Genomic DNA, 23,410 nt, shown 5'->3' with positions numbered 1-23,410 from the left:
CTCCCCCGGTGGACTGATGGAGAACTGCACTTCCTCTTCTCATTCTAACTTGGAGTGTTGATCTGAAACATGGGTTGGATTCAGATGTTCAGCAGCTCCAGGATCTGGAGAAAAACAGACCTGCAGACAAACAGATTCTTTTCTAGATCACCACTTTCTTCTTTGATCTACATTTGATGAACAGATGTGAGTTTGGGATGTCCCAACAAGTTTTTTTTCTTGCTGACAGCATTTTTACCATCAGTTTTAAAGAAGTTTCATCTAAATCCAGTTGAATCTCCTCGTTTTCTAGAATGTCTAATCTAGTTGAAACTTTCTGAGCATAAAGCCTCTGGATGCAGAGAATCACTTTGATGCAGCTGCTGCAACACCAACTGCATTGAAGCAGGAGGGAGAAGGGAGACACCTGTTTGCAGAACTGCACCTTAGTGTCTAAAGGCTTCAAACTGAAAGCTGTCTGTAAAATTCCTGCAGCCTGTTTGGATCTAATAAATGCTCTTTTGAATCAACTCTGTGTTTTCTATTTATGTTTGTCTTCATTCTATCTTTGACTCAAACAGACTTGAATCTTTAGCCTTCCCCCTCATCCTGTTCCAGCTGTTCTAATCTTCATGTGTTTGGTTCCTTCTCAGTAGAAATGGGGTGGAAAAGAGCTTTTTAATGCTCAGGTGGTGCTGATGTCTTTCTAGATGGGGGTGGGCAGAACAGATGAGAGCTCCTCCCTCCTGATTCAGAGGGGAACAGTGGGCAGCAGCTGAAAGGAGGGAGTGGAAATGGGAAAAGTTCTCTGCACGTTTCTCCTGTCCTTTCCTTAATCTTTTTACTTTCCAGAAAGTGGTCTGAGAATGAAGCAGCTCTGAAGCTCTGCAGCTGACGGTGCAGCTTCAGGACTCATGAGGAGGAGCACATGCACGGCTCTGATGCTGCTGAACGTCTGACTGAGATGATCCACATTCAGAAGAGAGTTTCAGAGTGAAAGACGTGTGGAAGAAGAGAATCCTGAAGGTTTCTGTGCAGACATGAACTCAGTCAGAGAGCGTCTGAATGTTGGAGGATCCAGAAGAAACCAGGAGCTCATGAAGGTGGTTCTGTTGGAGCAGAGAGCAGAACTCTGATCCCAGTTTCAGGAACAATGCAGGCTCATGTTCTGGACTGAAGAGTTCTCCTGAAATGTTCTGTTCAGACTTCTTCAGGATCACATCTGTGTGTGAATGTGGAGGTTTGTCTGAACCAAGCTGCAGCTCACTTTGAAGCTCCTTCAGGCTCACACAGCAACAATGACAAAGACTGAAGCTGCTGTGCTGCCCTCTAGTGGCAAACATGGGATCTGCAGCACACATTTCTGCATTTCTGCCTGATCAGCATGAAGAATGAGGACATTTAGTGTTTAACAGTTTCAAGATCAAAAATATAGCAGCTCCACGATAAAGAAAGAGCTCAGTCGTGACTTTGAACATGAATAAAATCTAAAGATTGTTGTTGACTGAAAATGAAAAACCTTTATGTCTCTGCTTTGATTCTAAACCACAGTTTATTCGACAAAGTAGAAACTATTTCTGTTAGAAAATATTTCTAATGAAAATGAAATGTTTGCTTGAATGTCCAGACTAGAGCAGCAGAAAATCCCAACAGATCAACTTTAGTCTCCAGACTCACTAAAGCAGTTGTTGACAAACATTTGATCATCAAGTCAGAAACTTCCTGGTTTTCTTGGAAAGACTAACCAGACAGAAAGTTGGAACAGTGGATTTGATATTTGGTTGATCAAGTTTTGGAAGGTTTTCTTTTAGATAAATGGACTCAATAGAAACATAAAGTAGAAACAAATGAAAGGAAACTCCAGACACTTTCTTGGTTCAGTTGTAACAAACACCAGACTCACAAAAGCATTTGGTATTTGTTTTTACTTTATTCTGCTTTTCATTATATTTTACTATATTTTTAACTAACTAATAACTCATCCTTTTCAGCCTTCAACCTCATACTAATAAACATATTAGAGCATATTTTGGCTCCAACATTACAGTCATCCCTGCAAGGACAATACAACAAATAAATAATTTGTTTATTATTAGATAGAACTCAATTTAATATTACATAATATTAGACATTATAACTCTTAAACCTCTAAAAAGACATTCTTCAAATAAAAAGAGGTATCATTGATATTTTGATGTAAACTGGATGTAATATAATATTTATCACACAGTTAAACTGAATATAATAGTTTATTTCATCTCAACCTTAGATCAACTGATATTTTTTTTCTTTTTCAAACTGTTTTTTTATTGAACAAGTCTTTATTGAAGAAATAGAAACAGAAAAACAGTGAAAAATCTTTGATTTTATTTGTTAAATGTCCTTTTTTAAATACTTTTCATGGGAATTTAATACGTATTGAAATCGAATAAACTTCTCTTTTGTTTTTTCCACTTTATTCATTATTTCACAATTATTGCCTTTCTTTGTAACTTACTTCTTTTTTCAGATTCCTTCATCCATTACTATAGTTAAGAAAAGCTTAAACAAATGTGTTTAAGTCTAGTTAGTCTGAGATGCGTTTTGGAGTCAAATCTGAAGACTATAATTAGTCACAGTGTGATGACGTCACACCAGCTCTAATAGTTTGCTCAAAACGGGTTTTTCCTTGTAAATTTTCTTTTCTTTGTTAGTTCATGAATTAAAACTGTTTTTGAAAAATACTGAAAGCGTTTTGAACCATTCTGAGATCCAGTTAAGCAGTTTATACGTTTCTTTTTAAATAAAGTTTCTGCACGTGACCCGGAAGTAAACAGCGAGAGGCGCTAGCAGCGTTAGCTTGTTGGCAGGCTAGCAGCGTTAGCTTTTGTTAAGAGGTCGGTGGTGTTTTGTTGGGACGTTTGTGAGGTTTTTGGACAGAAAGGACGATACGTGGTTCGTGTGGGAACTCTCAGCATTTTCCAAAGTGTCGTAAATGAGTGAAGCAGTGTTGAACGGAAAGACAACGTGGATTGCTGTGATTGTGAGACTAGCAGATGATCGATCGGAGCTGCAGTGAAGAGGACGGCGGTGTTTGTGGGAGTTGGAGCTGAAGATCGGAGCAGGAACCATGTCTTCAGAACCTCAGCAAGGTTCTGTCAGAGAACAACTTTCTGCTGCTGAAGGAACCATCCAGATCCAGAACGAGGAGGAGCTCTGTCGTCAGCGCAGACTGCTGGATAGCAGCTGGAACCCGCAGCTTCAGCTACACATAGTTGGTACGTTCACTGCTGCAGACAAATAGATCATGAACGTCTTTGTTTGTCTGCTATCTGTGCGGCTGGATAGCTCTGATGTCGCTGCTATTTTAGGATTGTATGTAAACAGGCATGATGGGAAATCAGTTTTGAACGAACCACCATGATTCACGTTTGAACGGCACGGCGTTTACTCTCTCCTGTGTGGATTTCTTTGGATGAAAGGAAAAGACAATTGGATAAGTGGAATGCTGTGTTTCCACATTTTATTGTTACAGGAAGATAGCGTCTGCCACAGATAATACATCCAATCTGTTAACACAGTTAAACCGGCGTCACTTGACTGTAAAAATCAGGTCTACAAGAAAAAAAAGTGCAAGTTAAAATGTGTTTTTCTTTTCAGGCCAGTGTTACGTATCCAAAGCTTTTGGTTCCTGACAGCAAATAGTTGTATTCTTTTAAATAACAGATCACCTAAATGCATTTTGCAAGACATTTTTTGCTGCCTTTTTTGTAAATCGAGCCCTATGAAATTCTGCACCAAACCAAATTGAGATTTTAGCATACTGTTACACCCCTATCAAAACTAAATTACAGTTTAAAAAGTCTTTTTTTTTCTAAACTTTAATTTTAGAAAAACTTCTTGGTCCATGTTTCAAGACGGGTTGATAGGTAGGCGACATCCCCACTGACCTCTTGCGCCTCTTGAGTTCATAAACATGCCGCTTCTGCCGTGGGTGTGGGAGGAGCTACTGTCAAAAGTTTTCTTTACTTCATTGTTAAAGACATGGAGGTTTATTTGTTCTACGAAAGCTTCACTGATCTCATCATGTCTCGGTTCATGAGATCATTCATACTCTTATTATTTGAAAGGCGTCTGCTTTTAACGCTACATCCGTCTCTGTGATCCGGTTTTTAGACTGCTGTCCCAGACGCTGCTGGGTCTGTCCCCAGTGAGAGGGGGTTTAAGCAGGGTTCCCGGGGGGTCTTGAAAAATCTTAACTTTAACTTTGGAAATAAGGGTTTAAAAAGGATTTTAAAAAGTCTTAAAGTTTGATATCTTGTTCCTAAAAACTGAAAGATCCGCCTTCCACGATCAGAAACATCATTGCAGTTCAGGTTCAACAGCTATTGGGTGACGAAGGTGTAATATGTATGCTCCCCTGGCATATTTGAAGTTTACTTTGCTAAATTGTGTTTTGTATTGTATTTACGTTTTGTAGAATAAAGTTATAACAAAAAAATCAGGTGATGGAGGTGACATGTCCACAGTATCAGCCTGGCTAATGAAGACGTGAGAACATTTTAACTCGCACATTTAGGCTACGTTCACACTGCAGGGCTTAATGCTCAATTCCGATTTTTAAAAAAAATCCGAATTGTTTGCTAGACCGTTCACATTTCCAAGTAAATCCGAACTTTTGTGATCTACAGTGTGACCGTGAAACAACCCAGAGTTGACCCGCATGCGCAGAAGAGTACTGGACGTCGAATGACGTCACTCGTTGTTTGCGGAAGTAGCTTACGTTAACATGGATGTCAACCACAGTGTTGTCAACAGCGGAGCTCTTTTTTCATTAATAAATTTATTTTCACAAAGGAGCTAGCACAATAACAATCTTCCCATTTTTAAGAAGGCATTGGAGCCGGGATCGTCTGTAACCACTGTTGTGGAATGGGAATGTGTATGTATTGGGCCCACGCGCGTGCGCGTTTGTGTAAGGGACAGGAAAAGAGCGCGTGCAGTGGGAGAGAATGGGGGGGGGGGCAGTGTTGGCGCGCATTCATGTTGTGTGTTACGGAGGAAGGACAACGGTAATAAAAGGAGGTTTCCCCCAGAATAAATGCTATGGACTCTTTATTAACCCATTCCGGAGAATCCTGGAGAATCTATGGGTCAGAACAGGGAGGAGGAGGAGGATCCGCCTTGGGTCCCCCGCGCTTCTGACCACGGTCGGGAAGGGGAGAAAGAAAGAAAAAAGTACTTGCGAGAAAATGTTCAACACCACGCTCGGCCATTTAGCTGTTAATTTTTTTTAAAAACCGCCCGGTTGCGATAAGAGCCCTGGAGTTTGAATAGTGCTGTCACCCCAAATATTAATACAATCGGGGACATCGTTTCCCTTCCACTGACGGGTCTCTGCAGCATCGTCCGCCGTGGTTGCTGTTTACGTTCTCGTTCCTGCCTATTTCAACGCAGAATGATGACGTTTGTTGCGTATCGATGACGTACGATTCGGATTAAGGTGGCCTGGCCGGTCAGACGGTGGTCGCAATTGAAAAGATCGAATACGTTTCGGATTCAGGACGGCAAACCCAAGTGGCCTGGGTCGTATTTGAAAAGATCGGATCTGTGTTATTCAGACTTTCATGAAAAGATCGGAATTGGGTCGCATAGGGGCAAAAAGATCGGAATTGGGTCGTTTCAGCCTGCAGTGTGAACGTAGCCTTATTTTCTTGTAGACCTGATTGTTACAGTCGGGTGATGCCGTTTTAAGAGCATCAACAGATCTGTGGCAAACACTATCTATGTGTAACAATGTCAACACAGCATTCCAGTTATCAAATTGTCTTTTCCCTTTATTGATGCTGACAACAAAGCCAAAGTGTGCCCACACAAGAGAGCGTAAAGAGATGGGAGGGGGGGGGGGTCCTTGCGTCTGCATTAGCCATGCTGATACTGGTCACATTCGCACTGTCACCTCAGTTAGTTAATAGCTGGCGAACTGGAGTGACGTTTCTGACCGTGGAAGGCGGATCTCCCTTCGGGATTGTTTGGGAGTGGTTGATAATAGAACCTGGCTTCGTTCTTTTGGAGAACGGAACGCACGCTCACACACACACTTGCGCTGTGCGCTCCCACACTTGAGAGTCTTGGCGGAATACCGTGAGTAACAATAGTTCTGCCTTGGCGCAAAGTTAATACATTTGGGGAGAAAAAATAAACAAACAAAAAATACGTAAAACGTAACGAACGTGAAACGAACCGAAATGGCCGTACCGAAACGGTTCGGTCCAACTACGCGTACCATAACACTCCTATTAATTATCCAAAGTTCTTGGTTCCTGGCAGCTAATAGTTTTTCTTATTTTATCAAGCAGATCACCTACATGGGTCAATTTTATTTATTTTTATATAAAACCAATAAATGCATTTTGCAAGTAATTCTTTACTGCCTTTTTTGTACCGAAAAAATACAGAAAATAGATAGATAAAAACTATATTAATATCCCGAGAGAGAAATTCAGGTGTCTGACAGCAAAACACACAATAAATAACAATAAAATAATAGTTCATAAAATAGCAGTTCATATCAGGCAGATTTGTTAAACAGCCGTACTGAACCGAAATGTATCGAACCGAGCCCTACGAACCTCTGAATCGAACCCAATTGAGATTTTAGCGTATTGTTACACCCCTAACGCATACACACACACACACACACACACACACACACACACAGTCAAAAGTTCAAAAGGTCAGAGTAAATATGATATAACTTATGTACGGTTATTTCAACAACAAATATGCATTTTGACTATAAAAATGTATATCTACTTACAGTTTTATTTATTATGGCCCGCAGCAGCCGTCACTGACTGCAAAGACCATATTGTTTTTTTACAGTTGGAACGATTTTGGCGCCTTTCAGTGAAAATTTGACCCCTGCCGCATGCTCGAAGAGTCACCAAAATGTGCAAACACTTAATTGAAAACGAGTTATCCACAAAGTTAATGTCCCCCCCGAAGACGATGACATTACAGCGATCCCGTTAAAAAAAATAGGAATGGGCCGAAAATCACGTATGGGGCCAGAAAAAAATGGTTTAAAAATACAGATACGAAACCAAAACACACGTGGGGGCCTCGCCGCGGCCCTGCTGGCCCTGGCCTGGGTGGCGGATTTGGTCGCCTGGGGGGCAGTTGTTCCCTGCCTGCTCCCGTGTGGCGTTGGGGGGGTCTTGGTGTGGGGATGGCTGGACACTCTCCTTCCTTCTTTACACATTCCTCCATCCATTTTAGAAGAACATAAACACTCACCTGAGCACAGGTGTTAGCTCACCTTTGCACTAATAGTTTGCATGATAGAATGAATGAAATATTTCACACTAGTTGGTTTTAAGGCATAAGTATGCGTGTGTTAACACTGTTTTGTGTACATGTTGACATGGGGACATTTTTGCAGTGAGCAGGTGTGTTGATAACATTTGAGTGTGTGTGTGTGGACAGGCCCCGCCCTTTTTGTACTACATTTGAACTGTACCGTAATGACTACTATTGCTTACTCTAAGGCCGGGTTCACCAACCTTTTTGAGACCGAGGGCTATTTCATGGGCACCAAGTGGTATGAAGGGCGCCACTAAAAACCTCCTAGCCCCCCCCCCCCCCCCCCCCCAAAAAAAAAAACAAACAACACAATTTGAGGACTTCCTTTTGTGTGCCCTATTTTTATTTGCTCATTTTACACACAAAAACATGCATGAATTTTCTAGACTCGTATTACAGGGGGGGGTCAAACTCAGTTGCAGAGGGAGCCTAATTTTAAAACAGACTTTAGGTTGCAGCCGAACAAGATAAATATTTATTGAACACACTAAAGCTAAACTTTTAAACCTTTAGAACTTTAACTTAATTTTAACTTTTTAAACATAAATGTAAATAAAAACAGACAGGAATATTAATCCTCACATTAATGGATTACTCAACCACCTCAACCTATTCTCAAAATCTTTACATTACATGAATCATAAGAATGTCCAGAAATTGTGTAATTTATTTGATCTATTTAAACTTTTGTAATAGACCCTTACTTTTAGTGATTATTTTTTAAGTTATATTTGTTTACATATTTGGGTTTTCTTTGTCTACCTTTATCTCAGAATTGATATTGTTGTCATTGACAGACATGCCGTGGTTGTTTGTTGAATATTTGCTTCAATAAAAAAAAAAAAGATTTTTTTTTGGGTGCATTCCCTGCGGGCGCCACAAGAGGTGCTCGCAGGCGCACTGGCGCCCGCGGGCACAGGGTTGGTGACCCCTGCTCTAAGGGTTATCTGGGTTAATATTCACATCCAGCACCTTTTAGTAGCGAATACACTACTGTTAAACCGCTTGCTGTTCACTTTCTCATTTTGCTAAATAAACCACTTATCTTTACTTAAACACCGCTTGCCTTAGCTTAGAACCTAGCATGGCCACCACTCTTTCCGCCTCTCCCCCTTTCTCCTGCCCCGTGTGCCATATGTTTAGTGATGATCCTGCCTCCTTTAGTGAAGATAGCGGTAGGTGTGTTAAGTGTAGTCTTGTGTTAGACTTGGAGGCCAGGCTGGAGCAGTTAAAAGCGCGCCTCCGCACAGTGGAAGCTAAGCCGGCTAGCCAGGTCGTTACTCGTGGCGCGGGCCGCGCTACCAGGGCTAACTTAGTTAGCACCCCAGCGCCATCCCAACAGCCGGGAGACAGTCAGGGGTTTGCACCGGTTGGGAGGAAACATAGTGCTAAACGCAAAAACTTAGAGCACCCGAGACTCCACGTTAGTAATAGGTTCTCCCCCCTCAGCGACACACCCGCTAATCACTCAACTCTGGTTATAGGCTCTTCTGAAGTTAGAAACTTGGAGCTCCCAGCGGCTACAGTCAGGTGTTATCCGGGGGCCAGAGTTGGTGACATCGAGGGGAACCTTAGGATGTTAGCTCAGAGTAGGGTTGGGCGATGTCCCTTAAATTGGCCGTTGACGATGTTTGCTGTCAACCATCGGGATGGACGGATGATATCGTCGGGGGGGGGGGCTATTTTTAATATTTCGGTCTTATATAATTGCTATTCGTTATTTTACTTTATTACTTTATTTATTTTATTTCCCAACTAATGACTCATCCGCAGTACTGAGGGAAATAACTTTAACAAGAAAAGTAACAAACAAACTAGAAAAGAAATGGTTTGCTCCCGCACTTAACTAGTCAAGTGGACCGGCGGAGCGCGGACTTACAGCTTTGTGTTTGAGGGGAAGGGGGGGGGGTGCTTTGTTACATGAGCGGTATGTGGGAGATTTAGAACTGCGATCCGTTCCGCAGCTCTAGGGGAACGGGCTACCGAACTCAGAACCGGGTCTAAAAGTGTGTGTCTGAGCAGAGGAACTTGAGCACACACACAGCGCTTTGGGGCGGTGTGAGCTTCAAAGCAGAAAGGCCGCTCAGTCCTTAGACATCGTTCAAACAATCACGTGGATTTGTGTTTTGAGTCGTGTCCCGACTAAATAAAGGCTGATGTTATTCCCACATGTTTAAATGCAGCCAAGATGCAGATTGCAGCACCACCGAAAGCTAATGTTGTTAGCCCGTGTTAGCATACTGCTAATTCTGGCTTCTTTGCGGCTCCGTTTTTCAACAGAAAAAGCAATGACCACACGGATTAAAATTAAAACGATGAGCGAACAGGCGTTTCATAATAATCGTAACATTATTAAAAGCACGTTTAGAAGATCGTCTTGTTACAGAGCTGACATATCAATGTATAAAGCCGCTCGGCAACATTGTTTTGTATTGAATTGTTACATTCAATAAAGTTTGAGAAAAAAAATAGCCGCTCGGCGGAACTGATATCCGCTTCCGGTTTTTCAAACCCTACTGCGCATGTGCGAATGATTTATTCCGACCAAAAGTGTGAGCCATGTGAACGTTTTTTATATTCTGAAAACATTTTTCTGGAACCATGTACACGTTTGGATTCTAATCCGACCATTGATCCGGTCAAGATATTATTCACATGTAACCGCGGCTTATGGTGTCGACTCGCAGCGTGGCGGGGGCGTGGCATCACGATGGTGTCTCTCCATCGGGATGTCAGTCACCCATCACGATGGACGATACCATCGTCCATCGGCACAACCCTAGCTCAGAGTAAGTCCAGGTTCCGTCGAGTCGTGATTCACGCAGGCGGTAATGATGCCCGACGGAGACAGTCAGAGGTGGCTAAGTTAAACGTAGCTTCGGTGTGTAAACTGGCTAAGACGATGTCCGACACTGTAATTTTCTCTGGTCCCCTGCCGAACTTAGTCAGTGATGAAATGTACAGCCGCTTTTCATCATTTAACCGCTGGCTTTCTAGATGGTGCCCAGAAAACGGCGTTGGTTTTGTGGACAATTAGAGCGTGTTTTGGGGGAAGCCCGGTCTCATCCCCTCCCCGTCTCTGCTCTGTACCTGACCGAGTACCTCGTCTCTGCTCCTGCTCCTACACCTGGCTGTGGTTCCTGTCTCCGGCTCGACTCGCGCCTTTGACTGTCCCCCCAACCACAGCTGGATGAAGCTCATCTGCTGGACTTTTATATATGTAGTTGTAGATTTAGATAGGTTAATTCTTCTCTAAGAGTTCTGGTAAATCGCCTGTCCGTCCTGGGGGAGGATCCCTCCTTCATGTGGGCACCCCTGAGGTTTCTTCGTTTTTTCCGGAATCCGTTTTTTTGGGGAGTTTTTCCTTACCGCGAAGGGGGGTCTAAGGGCAGGGATGCCAGTATAGCTTAGTCAGTTTGTTAGTTCATTTTAGTATTTTCCTATTGAACTCTTTGTATTCGTGATCCTTTTGAGTTCATGTTTTACTTCGAAGCCCATCGAGACAACTGTTGTTGTGATTTTGGGCTATACAAATAAAATTGAATTGAATTGAATTGAATCATTGTCTTATCCCCCCTCCCCTCCTATTATCACCCTCCTAACCGCCCCCCCTCTCTCTTACATTCCTCTCTCTTCTTCCCTTCTTCTTCTTCTAAAATATGTCCAACACAAGAGGCCCTCAGCTCTCATCTGCCTGCCCAGCTGTTGGACAGGACAAATAAAAAAAAAACAAAAAAAAACCAAAACACACGTGTTGAGGATATCACAAAGAAGTTTTGAAATCATTATGGGACAGCCACACGACCTACAGCTTGGCAGCCATTTTGTGGCGAACTCTGAGAATTGTTGAATTTTGTGTTTTTCCACGATATGGAAAAATGACACTTTTGTTTGAGGGATTTTCACAAAATTGCACACACTTGCTGCCAGCTCTAGTCTCCAGTCTGTGTAGACTGGAGCTGGCAGCAAGTACAGAAGTGTCGTTGACCTTTGACCTTGGGAAAAGACTCGCATCTTGCACTTTGAAAAAAAAAAAGCTCCTTTAGCACCAGATACAAACGAAAATTGGTCCCAGAGATTTTTAGCCATTGTCTCGTAATTTCTCAGGCATTCATTGCAAGGTACTGTGCATATGTTGGAAGTAGAAGTTGCAGATTTTGGATGGCGTGTCCGTGGCTAATTCGCAACCTTTTGATCTTAGCTAGCTTGCACGTGGTTTATTGGAATGTCGAAAAATGAAATATCCGATACCCTGGCCCACGCTGAACGAAACGATGTAACATACAACAAGATTGATAAAGGAATGTGGGCGTGATTAGCAAAAAACCGTCGCTAAAAATGTGCTACCTCGGCAGAAACGAAAAAATATGGATTTCTTTTTTTGAGAAGATTCAAAAGAAACCAATATATGCTTGTCAGCGATATCCAGAGTATGTTTTGAAATCATTACAGGATGGCGAAACAACCTTTTGTTTGGCGGCAATTTTGTGCCAAAATTTGCAGTTTCGACATTTTTGCGTTTTTTACAACATAGTAAAAAGACATTTTTTTCTAGCAATTTTCACAAAATTTGAGAAGGGTTAGGGTTAGGGTTAGTCTAGATCTACCTCTGGAGTTTCGTTGCACTGTGACCTCGAGGAGAGGCCGCCATCTTAAATTTTCAAAAAAAGCACTTTAGGACACAAAGTTGCTCCAGTACTAAATTTTACAAATTTGTAGCGATTGTCCCGTAAACTCTTTGGCATCAAGGGCAAGCTACTGTGAAAAAAATGTTGCAATTACAAGTTGTAGATTTTGAACTGCGTGCCCGGGGAAAGCTTGCAAAACTGGCGCACCGTTATAACTCTTGTGTTTTTCAATGGAATTCTGTGAAAATTGAATGCATGCATCCATGGCTGGTACTGAACATATTGAAAAACACTGGATATGGACATTTAAGGAATTTGGGCGTGGTTATCAAAAAGCCTCTTGCTAAGGACATCAAAAAGTTTAGTTTTTCCGATTTGTCTATAACTGATGTCAATCTGTTCGTTATCCTCAAGCGTCCAGCATTGTTAGCATAATTAGCATATGCATCTTTGACAAGCCTTGATAAAGGTGAGCAGTAAGGGCGGCGGTGCTGCGTAGAGGGGGGTAGCAGTGGTGTACAGGTGGGCGGCGGGGGCAGTTAGAGCCTGCGGGCCATACAACGCCGCTTGCGGCTTGAATAATACACTAGTAATTTAAATTTAAACCTGATGTTTCTTGCTGTTTTGGGTATAAAATGCAAATGGGCCTGCTTCACTGTTGAGTGTGAAGCAGATCACAAAATGAGTTAATGGTATATATTAACAACACACAAAGTCTTCAAAAAATAAAAAAGGGTCTCATTTTGTATTTCTGCAGTCCTCCCCCAGCATTGGATGACTGAAGATGAAGATCTCTCCAACCGACAAAGGAACTTCAGAGTTGAACTGGAGAAACCGGACCTTCCGCATTATAAAGAGGAACCGGAGGAACCAGAACCATCACCGATTAAAGAGGAGCAAGAAGGGTTCTACAACATTCAGCTTGATCTGAAGCAGGAGACTGATACCTTGATGGAGATTCCTACTAATGAGGAAGATGAAAAAAGGGAAGCAGATCTAAACAATCAGCAGAGGAACTTCAGAGTGGAACATGAGGAACCAGAACCTCCTCAAACTGAAGAGGAACAAGGAGGACAACAACTTCCAAAGATTAAAGAGGAACTAGAACCTCCACAGATTAAAGAGGAGCAGGAAGAACCAGAACCACCACACATTAAAGAGGAACCAGGGGAACTCTGCATCAGTCAGGATGAAGAGCAACTTGATCTGAAGCAGGAGACTGATACCTTGACGGAGATTCCTACTAATGAGGAAGATAAAAAAAGTGAATCAGATCTAAACAATCAACAGAGCTTTAATGTAACTGATAGTCAGGATGAAGAAGGAAACCAACATGAAGAATCAACATCAACTACAGATAAAGGGACAGACTCACAGATCAGAGATCAGAGGAAGAGAATAGACAGAAGTCATGTCCAAAGTGTGGACAGCACTCACTTGTCAGAAAGTCAGTGTGACTCTGATGGTAATAGAAAAGATGATTTGGTTAAGAAACACAAAGTATCTTCAAAACAGGAAAGACTTTATTTTTTCAAGTCTGGTGAAAACTCAAGAATAGCTAAGAAACCTTTTGATGTAAGATTTCATACAGGAGAGAAGCGATTATCATGTAAAGAATGTGATAGAAGTTTTAGTCAAATATCTCATCTAAAAAGACACATGAGAATTCATACAGGAGAGAAGCCTTTTCCTTGTAAAGAATGTAAAAAAAGTTTTAGTCAATTATATGATCTCCAAAAACACATGAAAACTCACACAGGAGAGAAGCCTTTTTCTTGTATAGAATGTGACAAAAGCTTTAGTCAAATATCTCATCTTAAAACACACATGAGAACTCATACAGGAGAAAAGCCTTTTTCTTGTAAAGAATGTAATAAAAGTTTTAGTGAGCCATCTAGTCTGAAAATACACATGAGAACTCACACAGGAGAAAGGCCTTTTTCTTGTAAAGAATGTAATAAAGGTTTTAGTGATTCATCTAGTCTCAAAATACACATGAGAACTCACACAGGAGAGAAGCCTTTTTCTTGTAAAGAATGTGACAAAAGCTTTAGTCAAACATCTCATCTTAAAACACACATGAGAACTCATACAGGAGAGAAGCCTTTTTTTTGTAAACAATGTAATAAAAGTTTTAGTGAGCCATCTAGTCTGAAAATACACATGAGAACTCACACAGGAGAAAGGCCTTTTTCTTGTAAAGAATGTAATAAAGGTTTTAGTGATTCATCTAGTCTCAAAACACACACGAGAACTCATACAGGAGAAAAGCCTTTTTCTTGTATAGAATGTGACAAATGTTTTAATCGAAAGTCCCATCTCAAAACACACATGATAACACACACCAGAAAAACATATTAAAACATTCTGACAAAGGATTTATTAAAAAAACTTTAAACTCAGGAAAACGTAGAGTAGAAAATTGTACACGGGGTTTACATCAGAAGAGGGACAGATTTGGAAAAAGTACATATTTTCTTCCATAAAGACAGAAACTAGCATTGTATTCGAAATTATGATTTTTAGATTGAAATATTTTAAACCCTGGTTTTATGTTGCCATATACGATTTGGATATACCAGTTATGTACCTTCTTTGAAAGCCAGAAGTACCTAACAGTCAGTCACATTCACTGCCACCCACCCATTCACACACTGATGATATAACCTATATAACCACCAGGATCACTAGCCGTGGTTACATGGGCAGAATATCTTGATCGGATCAATGGTCGGGTTAAAATTCACCCGTGCACATGGGCACAGAAAACCTTTTTCCGATTAGAACAAATGTTCCCATGGCTCACACTTTCGGTCGGAATGAATGATTTGGGCATGCGCAGCAGTGTAAAATCACCCGGATGAGGAACTAGGTCCCGTTGTAAACAAACCGCTGCCACAGACAGACAGCATGTGCAGCAGCTCCGTAATACAAGACGATCTTCCAAACGTGCTTTTATTAATGTTATGAATATTATGAAAAGCCTGTTCGCTCAATGTTATATTTAATCTGTGTGGTCAGTGCTTTTTTTGTGGAAGAATTAAACTGGAAGAAGGGTTAGAGCAGGCTAACACGGTCTAACAACATCATTAGCCTGATGGACACAAAATCCAGGACCGTGCGAGAAACGCATCAATCTGCATCTTGGCTGCACGTAAATGTCTGGGAATAACATCAGCCTTTATTTTGTTGAGACACAACTGGAAACACAAATCCACGTGACACCACTCAACATTTATTTCTGCTCTGAAAAGTTCACACAGACCGCCCCAAAGCCACTCTGTGAGCTAGCGGCCCGAGCTCTGTTCGAACACGGTTCCACCTGAGTCCTGCAGTCGCTAACCCAGAGCGGCGGGACGGCTCGCAGTCTGAATTCTCCCACTCATAACAAAACAACAAAACGCACACGTAAAAAAGCCTCCTCCCCCCCCTCAGACACACAATTATTAATCCGGTTGTTCTGCTCACTCGGGTGCCAGTGGACCGAGTGAGCGTCGTTGGGCACGAAGCACTACTTCCCCGCATCTCTCTCGTGAGGGGTGAAAGAGAGGGGAGAGCCAGCTGGGCGAGAGCGGAGCGGCGCTTTTCACGGGGCGTCCGCAGAGCAGCTGGCCGGTCCCGTATGCGCTCCAAAGCTTTCTCTCAGCGACACATCGTCTATGCGTGATGTAAACCAGAGCAGTAGTGACACACGATCGGAATGACCGTTTGCATGCTCCACAAACGGATAAACGGTCGGTATAACCCACTTATCTTGATCAGAAAGAAATTCTGATCAGAACGAGTCCGATCGGGGCAGAGTATTGCGAACGGCGCGTTTACATGACGCATTTTCTTTCCGATCAGGCATTCATTCCGATTACTTTTGCCCATGTAAACGCGGCTAATGTGGGGTTCAGTTTGTCCAATGACACTTTGACACATGGACGGGCAAAGTGGTAGTTCAACCTGCGATCTTCTTTGCAACACAGCTGATGACTTGAGTTTTACTGCTTTCATTGACAAAAAATGTAAAATGTTCTGCAAGATGAACTATTTCAGATGTATCAGTTAATAGAAATGTGTTGTTTTGTATTATTAGAGTGAAATCTTGAACGGATTCAATGTGGTAGTTGTTTATGATGAGTATGTTGTTCATGTGCGTGTTACCATAACAACACTAGAAAGCTTTTGTAGACATCTTTAATTCTGACACTTTTTATGGGATCAGTGAATAGTTGATTTTTATTTTAAACAAAAAGTAGTAACTGCGGTTTATGTTTTGTTAGACCAAGTTTAGTGAGGAAAAGATTTTCCTAAAAATGTATGAAGGACGAGGTGGATAAAGAACCAGACTGGTGTTGGTGTTTGTGTCTGGTGTTCATGTGATTCATGTTTTCTAGTAGACATTAGAACTGTTCCTCTGTTATGTTTGGTTCTCAGTGTTCTGTACCAATCTTATCTGTGAAGAATAAAGTGGACGTGAACATTAGTCAGAAGTGTGGAGTCTTTCCCACGGTGTGGGTTTCTGCTGTTTGTTGCTTCTCTGCTGGTTTCAAAGCTGGACTCTGTTCCAAAAAGCAGAGTATGTGACTTTCCCGGGTAAGTTCAAGGTTAAATTAGTTGATGTAGTTCATTTTTAGTCTGCATGGTATTTTAAATATGAAGGACTGCTTTCACTATGAAACACGCATATTTTCAATAATCCAATCCATCTTCCTCCGCTTAACTGGGACCAGGTTGCGGGGTCAGCAGTCTAGGAAGAGATCCCCTGACTTCCCTCGCCCTGGCCACTTCCTCCAGCTCCTCTGGCGGGAACATGAGGCATTCCCAGGCCAACTGAGATTCGTAGTATCTCACGTGTCCTGGGCCTTCCCTGGGGCCTCCGCTCAGTGTGACATACCCGGAACACCTCTCCAGGGAGGCGTCCAGGAGGCATCCGGACTAGCCACCTCGACTGCCTCTTTTTCGATATGGAGGAGAAGCGGTTCTACTCCAAGCTCTCCACAGGTGACCGAGCTTCTCACCCTATCTCTACGGGAGCGTCTAGCCACCCTACGGAGCAAGTTCATTTCAGACGCTTGTATTTGGGACCTCGTTCTTTCGGTCATGACCCACAGCTCATGACCAAAGGTGAGTATTGGAACAAAGATCGATCAGTAAATTGAGAGCTTTGCTTTTTGGCTCAGCTCTCAACTGACCGATAAAGCGACCACACAACTACGGACGCTGCTCCGATCTGGCTGTCAATCTCATGCTCCGTTCTTCCCTCACTGGTGAACAAGACCCCAAGGTATTTAACCCTTGTGCTATCCTAGGGACTTTACCATTGGGAGTTGGGTCATTTAAACCCACTAGACAGTGCGCTGAACCTTTTTTCTCCAATGATTTGTGAACCTCACTGGTGTCCATGGATTACATAAAATCTTTCCACCTTTGTCATGGTAGGAAGAACACGTCAATGTAAGCGTGGGGTCATCTAAGATAGCACAAACTCAGGCTAAGTGGAGGAAAAGTTGGGATTTCTGGTGTTTTTTACGGAGTTGGAATGGTTTCCTCCCACAAAAAGGCCTTTTTCTAGTTTCCTGCAGATGAATTCTTTTCCTGCTGGGAGTTCTCATCTGGGTTTGCAGATTCTTAGTTGGAGGAAAACTTGGAGCAAATTCTTCCCAGAAAAAGGATTTTCTCTGGAGTGAATTGACATGAACAGAGTGAGTTTGGACTGAAAGCAGCAACAGGGAGGAGATGTTAGAGCTTCATCAGAAAACAGCTTTCTGGAGGAGTTGGAAGACGTCAACAGTCCCAGTGATGGTGAGGAGGAGGAGCTAAGACTTCCAAAGTCAGAGCTAAAGATGGAGGAGCAGCAGGAGGAGGTTCTTCACTGAAGGAGAGCACAAGTCCAGCTTGTCAGTGCTTTGCTGATTGGCTAGTTGGATGTGTTCTTTGATGAGCTTTTCAATCTGACGTCTGCTTGGAGGACTGTTTTCATCCTTTTTTTCTTTAGAAATGCATTTGTACTTCACTCTCTGTGTTAATACAAAATGACTGAGATACTCTGTCACATTTGAAAGTTTATCAGAAGAGTTATTGAAACAGGAAGTCTGAATCTGTGAAGATCTTTCTAACTTTACCAAGTTCTGAGTCCTGCACTCTGATTGGTTGACTCCCCCCTCCTCTAACCCTCCCCTCCTCATTCCATTAGCGGACACAGATCAGTTTTGACAGAAGTTTTTCGCAAGGAATGTGTCAGAAGTCCGAGCGCAGATTCACGCACACACAGAAGCAGATCTGAGCAGTTGTAATCACAGATTTTAATTTGTAACTCTAAATGAACACATGCAAATGGGAATTTGTCGGTTCACAGCAGAATATTTTTTACACACAGATGCAGATTCCTGGTGAATAAGTTTTCACATTCTGTTTCTCACGTCAGAAGTTCTCACATCACATCACATCTACATCCTCGTCCATTAAGACACATTTTTACCTTTAGAAGTATAGTGTCCCCCCTGAGACTGGAAGACCGGAATCCATAGTCAAGTCAAACCAAAGACTAGAAGATTGAGACCAAAGCCTCCCTGCTTGGCACTCAATTTAAAGGGGGTGGGTTGGGGGTCAAACTACCAAATGGTTCCTGAGTGCAGCTGTGTCTGCAGCTCACCGCTCCCCCAGGGGATAGGTCAAATGTGGAGAACAGAACTTTTTGTTCTCATATCCTCTACTTCTGGATAATCACCTAGTTTAGTGAGAAGGTAAGTGTTTTTTCAGTGGTCGTCCAATTACTGTATCAGAGAACTGGACTGAGTGACCCCTCCCCCCTAGAGTTCCAAATAGAAAGTACAAAAGTACGAGGGGGTGTGATCCAGCTAGGCTCCCCCCTACAAAACTCCAGCTTAACCCTTGTGCTATCTTAGATGACCCCACCCTTACATTGACGTGTTCTCCCTACCATGACAAAGGTAGGACAAAGATTTCATGTAATCCATGGACACCAGTGAAGATCACAAATCATTGAAGAAAAAAAGGTTCAGAGCACTGTCTAGTGGGTCTAGATGACCCAACTCCCAATGCTAAAGTGCCTAGGATAGCACAAGGGTTAAAAGATGAAATCCTGATAATGCTCATTGAATTAGTGGTTACAAATGGGAGTACAAATACAAAATTAAAAAAAGCAAATTTACAAGAATAAATGTTTCATAAAGCTTTTGAAAATACATTTTAAAAAAGAGACCCCACAGTCATTTTACAGAAAAAAAATCTTAAATGTCAGGAAAAAAGAAACGTCATTTCTGAAATACAATTGGTCTCTTCCAGTCTTTGGCACAAGCTTCTTCTGCAGGGGTGGTTTAGTCCGGCCCAAACATGAAGAGTAAAAATCATAAGGATGTTTAAAAAAGAAAGCAGGTTTTTAGTCCATTCCTCTAGCGAGTTATATTCATATTCATATTATTATTCATATTATATTCATATTCATACCAAGATGGCGGCGGCGCGTGCACACGCAGCGGCACAGCGCTCTCTGTTTTTGTTTGTTTTTTTCATGTTTTTGTTGGTGCTACAGACACTGGAAGCGTTTACTCAGTACAGCAGGACGGAACTACTTCAACTTAGTTGGAATTGTCAATTTAATACTCCCCCAAAGTTGGACTTTATACCACCCGAGATCCAACGGACTGCCACGGCCTTAACCATACCCCCCCCCCCCCCCCCCCCCCCCCCTGTGGCCAAGGAGACGGAGAAGATACCGTAAACAAAAGCGGGGGAGGAGAAGCGGAGCACGCGCCAGGCTACATGCTAACCCGCATCGACCAGCTCTCCCCAGTCTCTTCCTCGCTAACGTAAGATCGCTCGCCAACAAACTGGATGAGTTTCGGCTACGGATCGTCTCGCGGCGGATGGACAGCTGTGTGGCCATCATAACAGAAACCTGGCTGGACAATAACACACCTAACGCCGCGGTGGAGCTAGCGGACCGTTCTTTGTTCCGCGCGGATCGGACTGCAGACTCCGGTAAGGGCAGAGGCGGCGGACTGGCGCTTTACATTCACAACTCCTGGTGTGCAGCCACACGCATCATCGGAACGCACTGCACACCCGACCTGGAATACCTGGCGGTGAAATGCAGGCCATTTCGAACGGCGAGGGAGTTCTGCTCTATCCTGATCATAGCTGTTTACATCCCACCTCAAGCTAACGCTAAGCTAGCGCTAGAGGAGCTCTACTGTCTGATCAGCAGGCAGATGAACTCCATCTCAGAAGCAGCTGTGATCGTGGCAGGAGACTTCAATCATGTGGAACTCAAAGCAGTGCTCCCCAAATTTCAGAAGTTTATTCACTTTCCCACCAGAGACAACAACACACTGGATCAAGTTTACTGCAACATCCCAGGTGCATACAAAGCTGCAGCAGCTCCTCACCTGGGGCCTCATTTATAAAACTTTGCGTAGGATTTGCGTCAGAAGTGGCGTACGGATGAAACATAGGACGTGCGTACGCACAGAAATATTCGGAGTTATAAAACCGTGCGCACGCACATCCTACGCATCTTTCCCTTAATAAATCACAACCAATTCTAAATGCAGCGCAGCTTTTGCGGCCTCATCACACGCCCATAGTTGCCCATAAATAGTCCGTGAAACGCCCACAAATGAATATTCATTGATTGCGAAACCATGCCAAACACGAAGAGAAAATCAAAAAAACGTAACTTCACTCAATGTGAAGTAGAAAGTTTTCGTTGGCGAGGTGGAAAAGAGGAGAATAATGTTGTTTGGAGGGCACAGTGTGGGCATTACTAATGCCAAAAAGGCACGTGAGCGGCAAACGGTGGCAGACGCCGTAAATGCTGCAGCCTCACAACCTCGGACCGTGGCCGAAATAAAAAAGAAAAGGTCGGACATCAAAGTCAAAGCAAAAAAACGTCTAGCGCTGTACCCCCCCCCCCCCCCCCCCCACACACACACCCGTGTCTGCCACGGGTGTGTGTGTGTGGGGGGGGGGGGGGGGACACCGGAGCTGACCCCTCCTGATGAGAGACTGGCGGCAATAATTGGGGAATCCCTTTTAAGTGGAGTGGTGACTGAGGCGGAGGGGGACACCGACGCGCCAGATGCACCGGGTGACACACCCCCAAAAGCCCGCAGAGGAAGTCGGAACCGGCTCATAAGCCACTCGTCCTCGTTTGCCAACAAGTCTCCTTGTTGTCTAAAGATGCGTTCACTCCGAATTCTTCCATTTGCCACATCTTCTAAGAGCGCAAGATCAGCCATTGTGCGTCATTACGCATTGTGATGGGGCATTTTATTTCCATCCATTTAATTACATCTGACAAGCTACAGATGTCGGTAATAATCCACGTGGAAATGGGAAATTGTTCAGCGCAAATGTAATTTCTTGTTGCTTTCTGAATGGTCGAGACATACGCCATACATTGTTTTATGAAAAATAAAACAAACTAAAGGCATATGCATGAATACCATAATTCTGTAGCTTATGAAGAAATGTTTTACTATGAAAACATCTTTCCCTAGTGGACAATTAATGCATCTCTCTCTATCTATCCATCTGTCTGTCTGATTGCTCCTATATCTGCTCCGCCAGACGGACACATTGACGGGAATATCAGTTGTGTACATTATTTCGTTCTGTTAACTATATTATTTATATTATTTATGAGGATGAATTGCACAACATGCCAATATTGCAGAACATGTTTCACTTTTCTTTTTGCAAATATGTGTTCATTTGAATTTCTGTTGTAATTTTCGTTTGATTTTTTTATTTGTTTCACTGCTGATCGATCAAACGGGTGTTCGTGTTCGTGTAGGCTGTTAATTGTAAGACTTGCTTTGTGAAGTCTTCATGTTATTTATGGGAGGCAGTATTGTCATTTTCATTTTCACGTGTTTCTTCCATCTGCCGACGGTGTCGCCGTTTCTCATTTCACCCGTTTTTGTGCGTACGCCTGGGTCAGAGCTTGCGTGAAGGACCGCACATTTTCCCGTCAAGTTTGCTTTTTATAAATCTCAACTATTGCGTAGAGAGTGGCGTACGCCTTCTTTTGTGCGTACGCAACGTTTATAAATGAGGCCCCTGGGCATGTCAGACCACATCTCTGTGGAGCTAACCCCCACATACAGACCTCTGATCTGCAGGACCAAACCAACCATCAAAACAGTTCAGGTATGGACCGAAGAGGCTTCTTCTGCACTACAGGACTGTTTTGAACTCACTGACTGGGAGGTGTTTAAAGATGGCTCAGACCTGGAGGCCTACACAACATCCGTCCTGAGCTATGTGCAGTTTTGCACCGATGCTGTTCTGCCCACAAAGTCCATCAAAGTCTACCCAAACCAGAAACCATGGTTTGATGGAACAGTACGGTATTTGCTCAAAGCTCGGGATACAGCCTACAGGTCAGGTGACAGGCTGGCCTACAGCAGAGCCCGGACAGAGCTGAGGAGGGGCATCAACCAGGCCAAGCGCAGACACAGACAACGGGTGGAACAGCACTTTGCTAATAACAACCCGCGGGAGATGTGGAGAGGCATCAGAACCATCACAGACCACAGGAGCAGCAAGCAGCAGACCACTCATGACCCCACCCTGCCTGACACTCTAAACAACTTCTTTGCACGCTTCGAGACGCCCGGCAGCAGCAGAGACTCTGGTCCTCTATTACAGCTGGAGGAGCAGTCCGAGCCTCTCGTCCTGCAGCTACATCAGGTGAGCTCCACTCTGAGGAGGATCGACACCAGCAGAGCCGCAGGACCAGATAAGGTGTCAGGTCGGGTTCTGAAGCTGTGCGCACATCAACTGGCTGGAGTTCTCCTGGACATCTTCAATTGGTCCCTGCAGCTCACCCCAGTTCCTGTGTGCCTCAAGTCCTCCATCATCGTGCCGGTGCCAAAAAAATCCTCTGTCTTGTGCCTCAATGATTACCGGCCGGTCGCTCTGACACCGGTGATCATGAAGTGCTTTGAGAGGATCATCCTGAACCACATCAAGGACATCATCCCTGCCACTCTGGACAGTCATCAGTTCGCTTACAGGGAGAACCGATCGACAGAGGACGCAGTCTCACTAGCCCTGCATGCTACCCTGTCCCACCTGGAGCATCCTGACACCTATGTCAGGATGTTATTTGTGGACTTCAGTTCAGCCTTTAACACGGTGATCCCGGACAAGCTGACACTGAAGCTTCACAACCTGGGTCTGCCTGCCTCCCTGTGCCTCTGGATCAAAGACTTTCTCACCAACAGGCCCCAAGTGGTGAGAATCGGGGACTCAACATCATCCACTCTGATCCTGAGCACAGGAACACCACAGGGGTGTGTCCTCAGGAAAATTGTGAAGAATAGTTAGAAACTGCCTTTAACTTTTATTACACTAATGGTTTAAACTTAATTCACTGAGCATGTATTGTCATCTCAAAATTATATTACATTTGAAGACAGCACAGCCAAACTATTGTTCTAACA

At 43.4% G+C, this 23,410-nt stretch overlaps 2 protein-coding genes across 4 annotated transcripts in view; one reads left to right on the top strand and one right to left on the bottom strand.

Annotated features, from left to right (window-relative positions):
- LOC101163225 (gastrula zinc finger protein XlCGF57.1) overlaps window positions 1-23,410 on the bottom strand; it is a 466,623-nt gene that overhangs the window by 148,250 nt on the left and 294,963 nt on the right. The window lies entirely within an intron of this gene.
- LOC111948636 (gastrula zinc finger protein XlCGF57.1-like) overlaps window positions 1-23,410 on the top strand; it is a 187,877-nt gene that overhangs the window by 124,414 nt on the left and 40,053 nt on the right. The window contains exons 1-2 of one of the 3 annotated variants that reach the window (XM_023962473.1): window positions 2,788-3,236; window positions 12,709-14,742. In XM_023962473.1, coding sequence (XP_023818241.1) covers window positions 3,089-3,236; window positions 12,709-14,312 — 1,752 coding nt within the window. In that variant the 5' untranslated portion in view covers window positions 2,788-3,088 and the 3' untranslated portion in view covers window positions 14,313-14,742. Of the gene's footprint in view, window positions 1-2,787; window positions 3,237-12,708; window positions 14,743-23,410 lie in introns of those variants that run through there. The other 2 variants (XM_023962466.1, XR_002874595.1) reach the window with 2 other exon arrangements.

This window comes from Oryzias latipes, chromosome 2, assembly GCF_002234675.1.
Source record: "Oryzias latipes chromosome 2, ASM223467v1".
Lineage (NCBI taxonomy): Eukaryota > Metazoa > Chordata > Actinopteri > Beloniformes > Adrianichthyidae > Oryzias > Oryzias latipes.
Note: the sequence above shows the minus strand (reverse complement) of the source record. Positions and strands in the feature narration are given on the sequence as shown.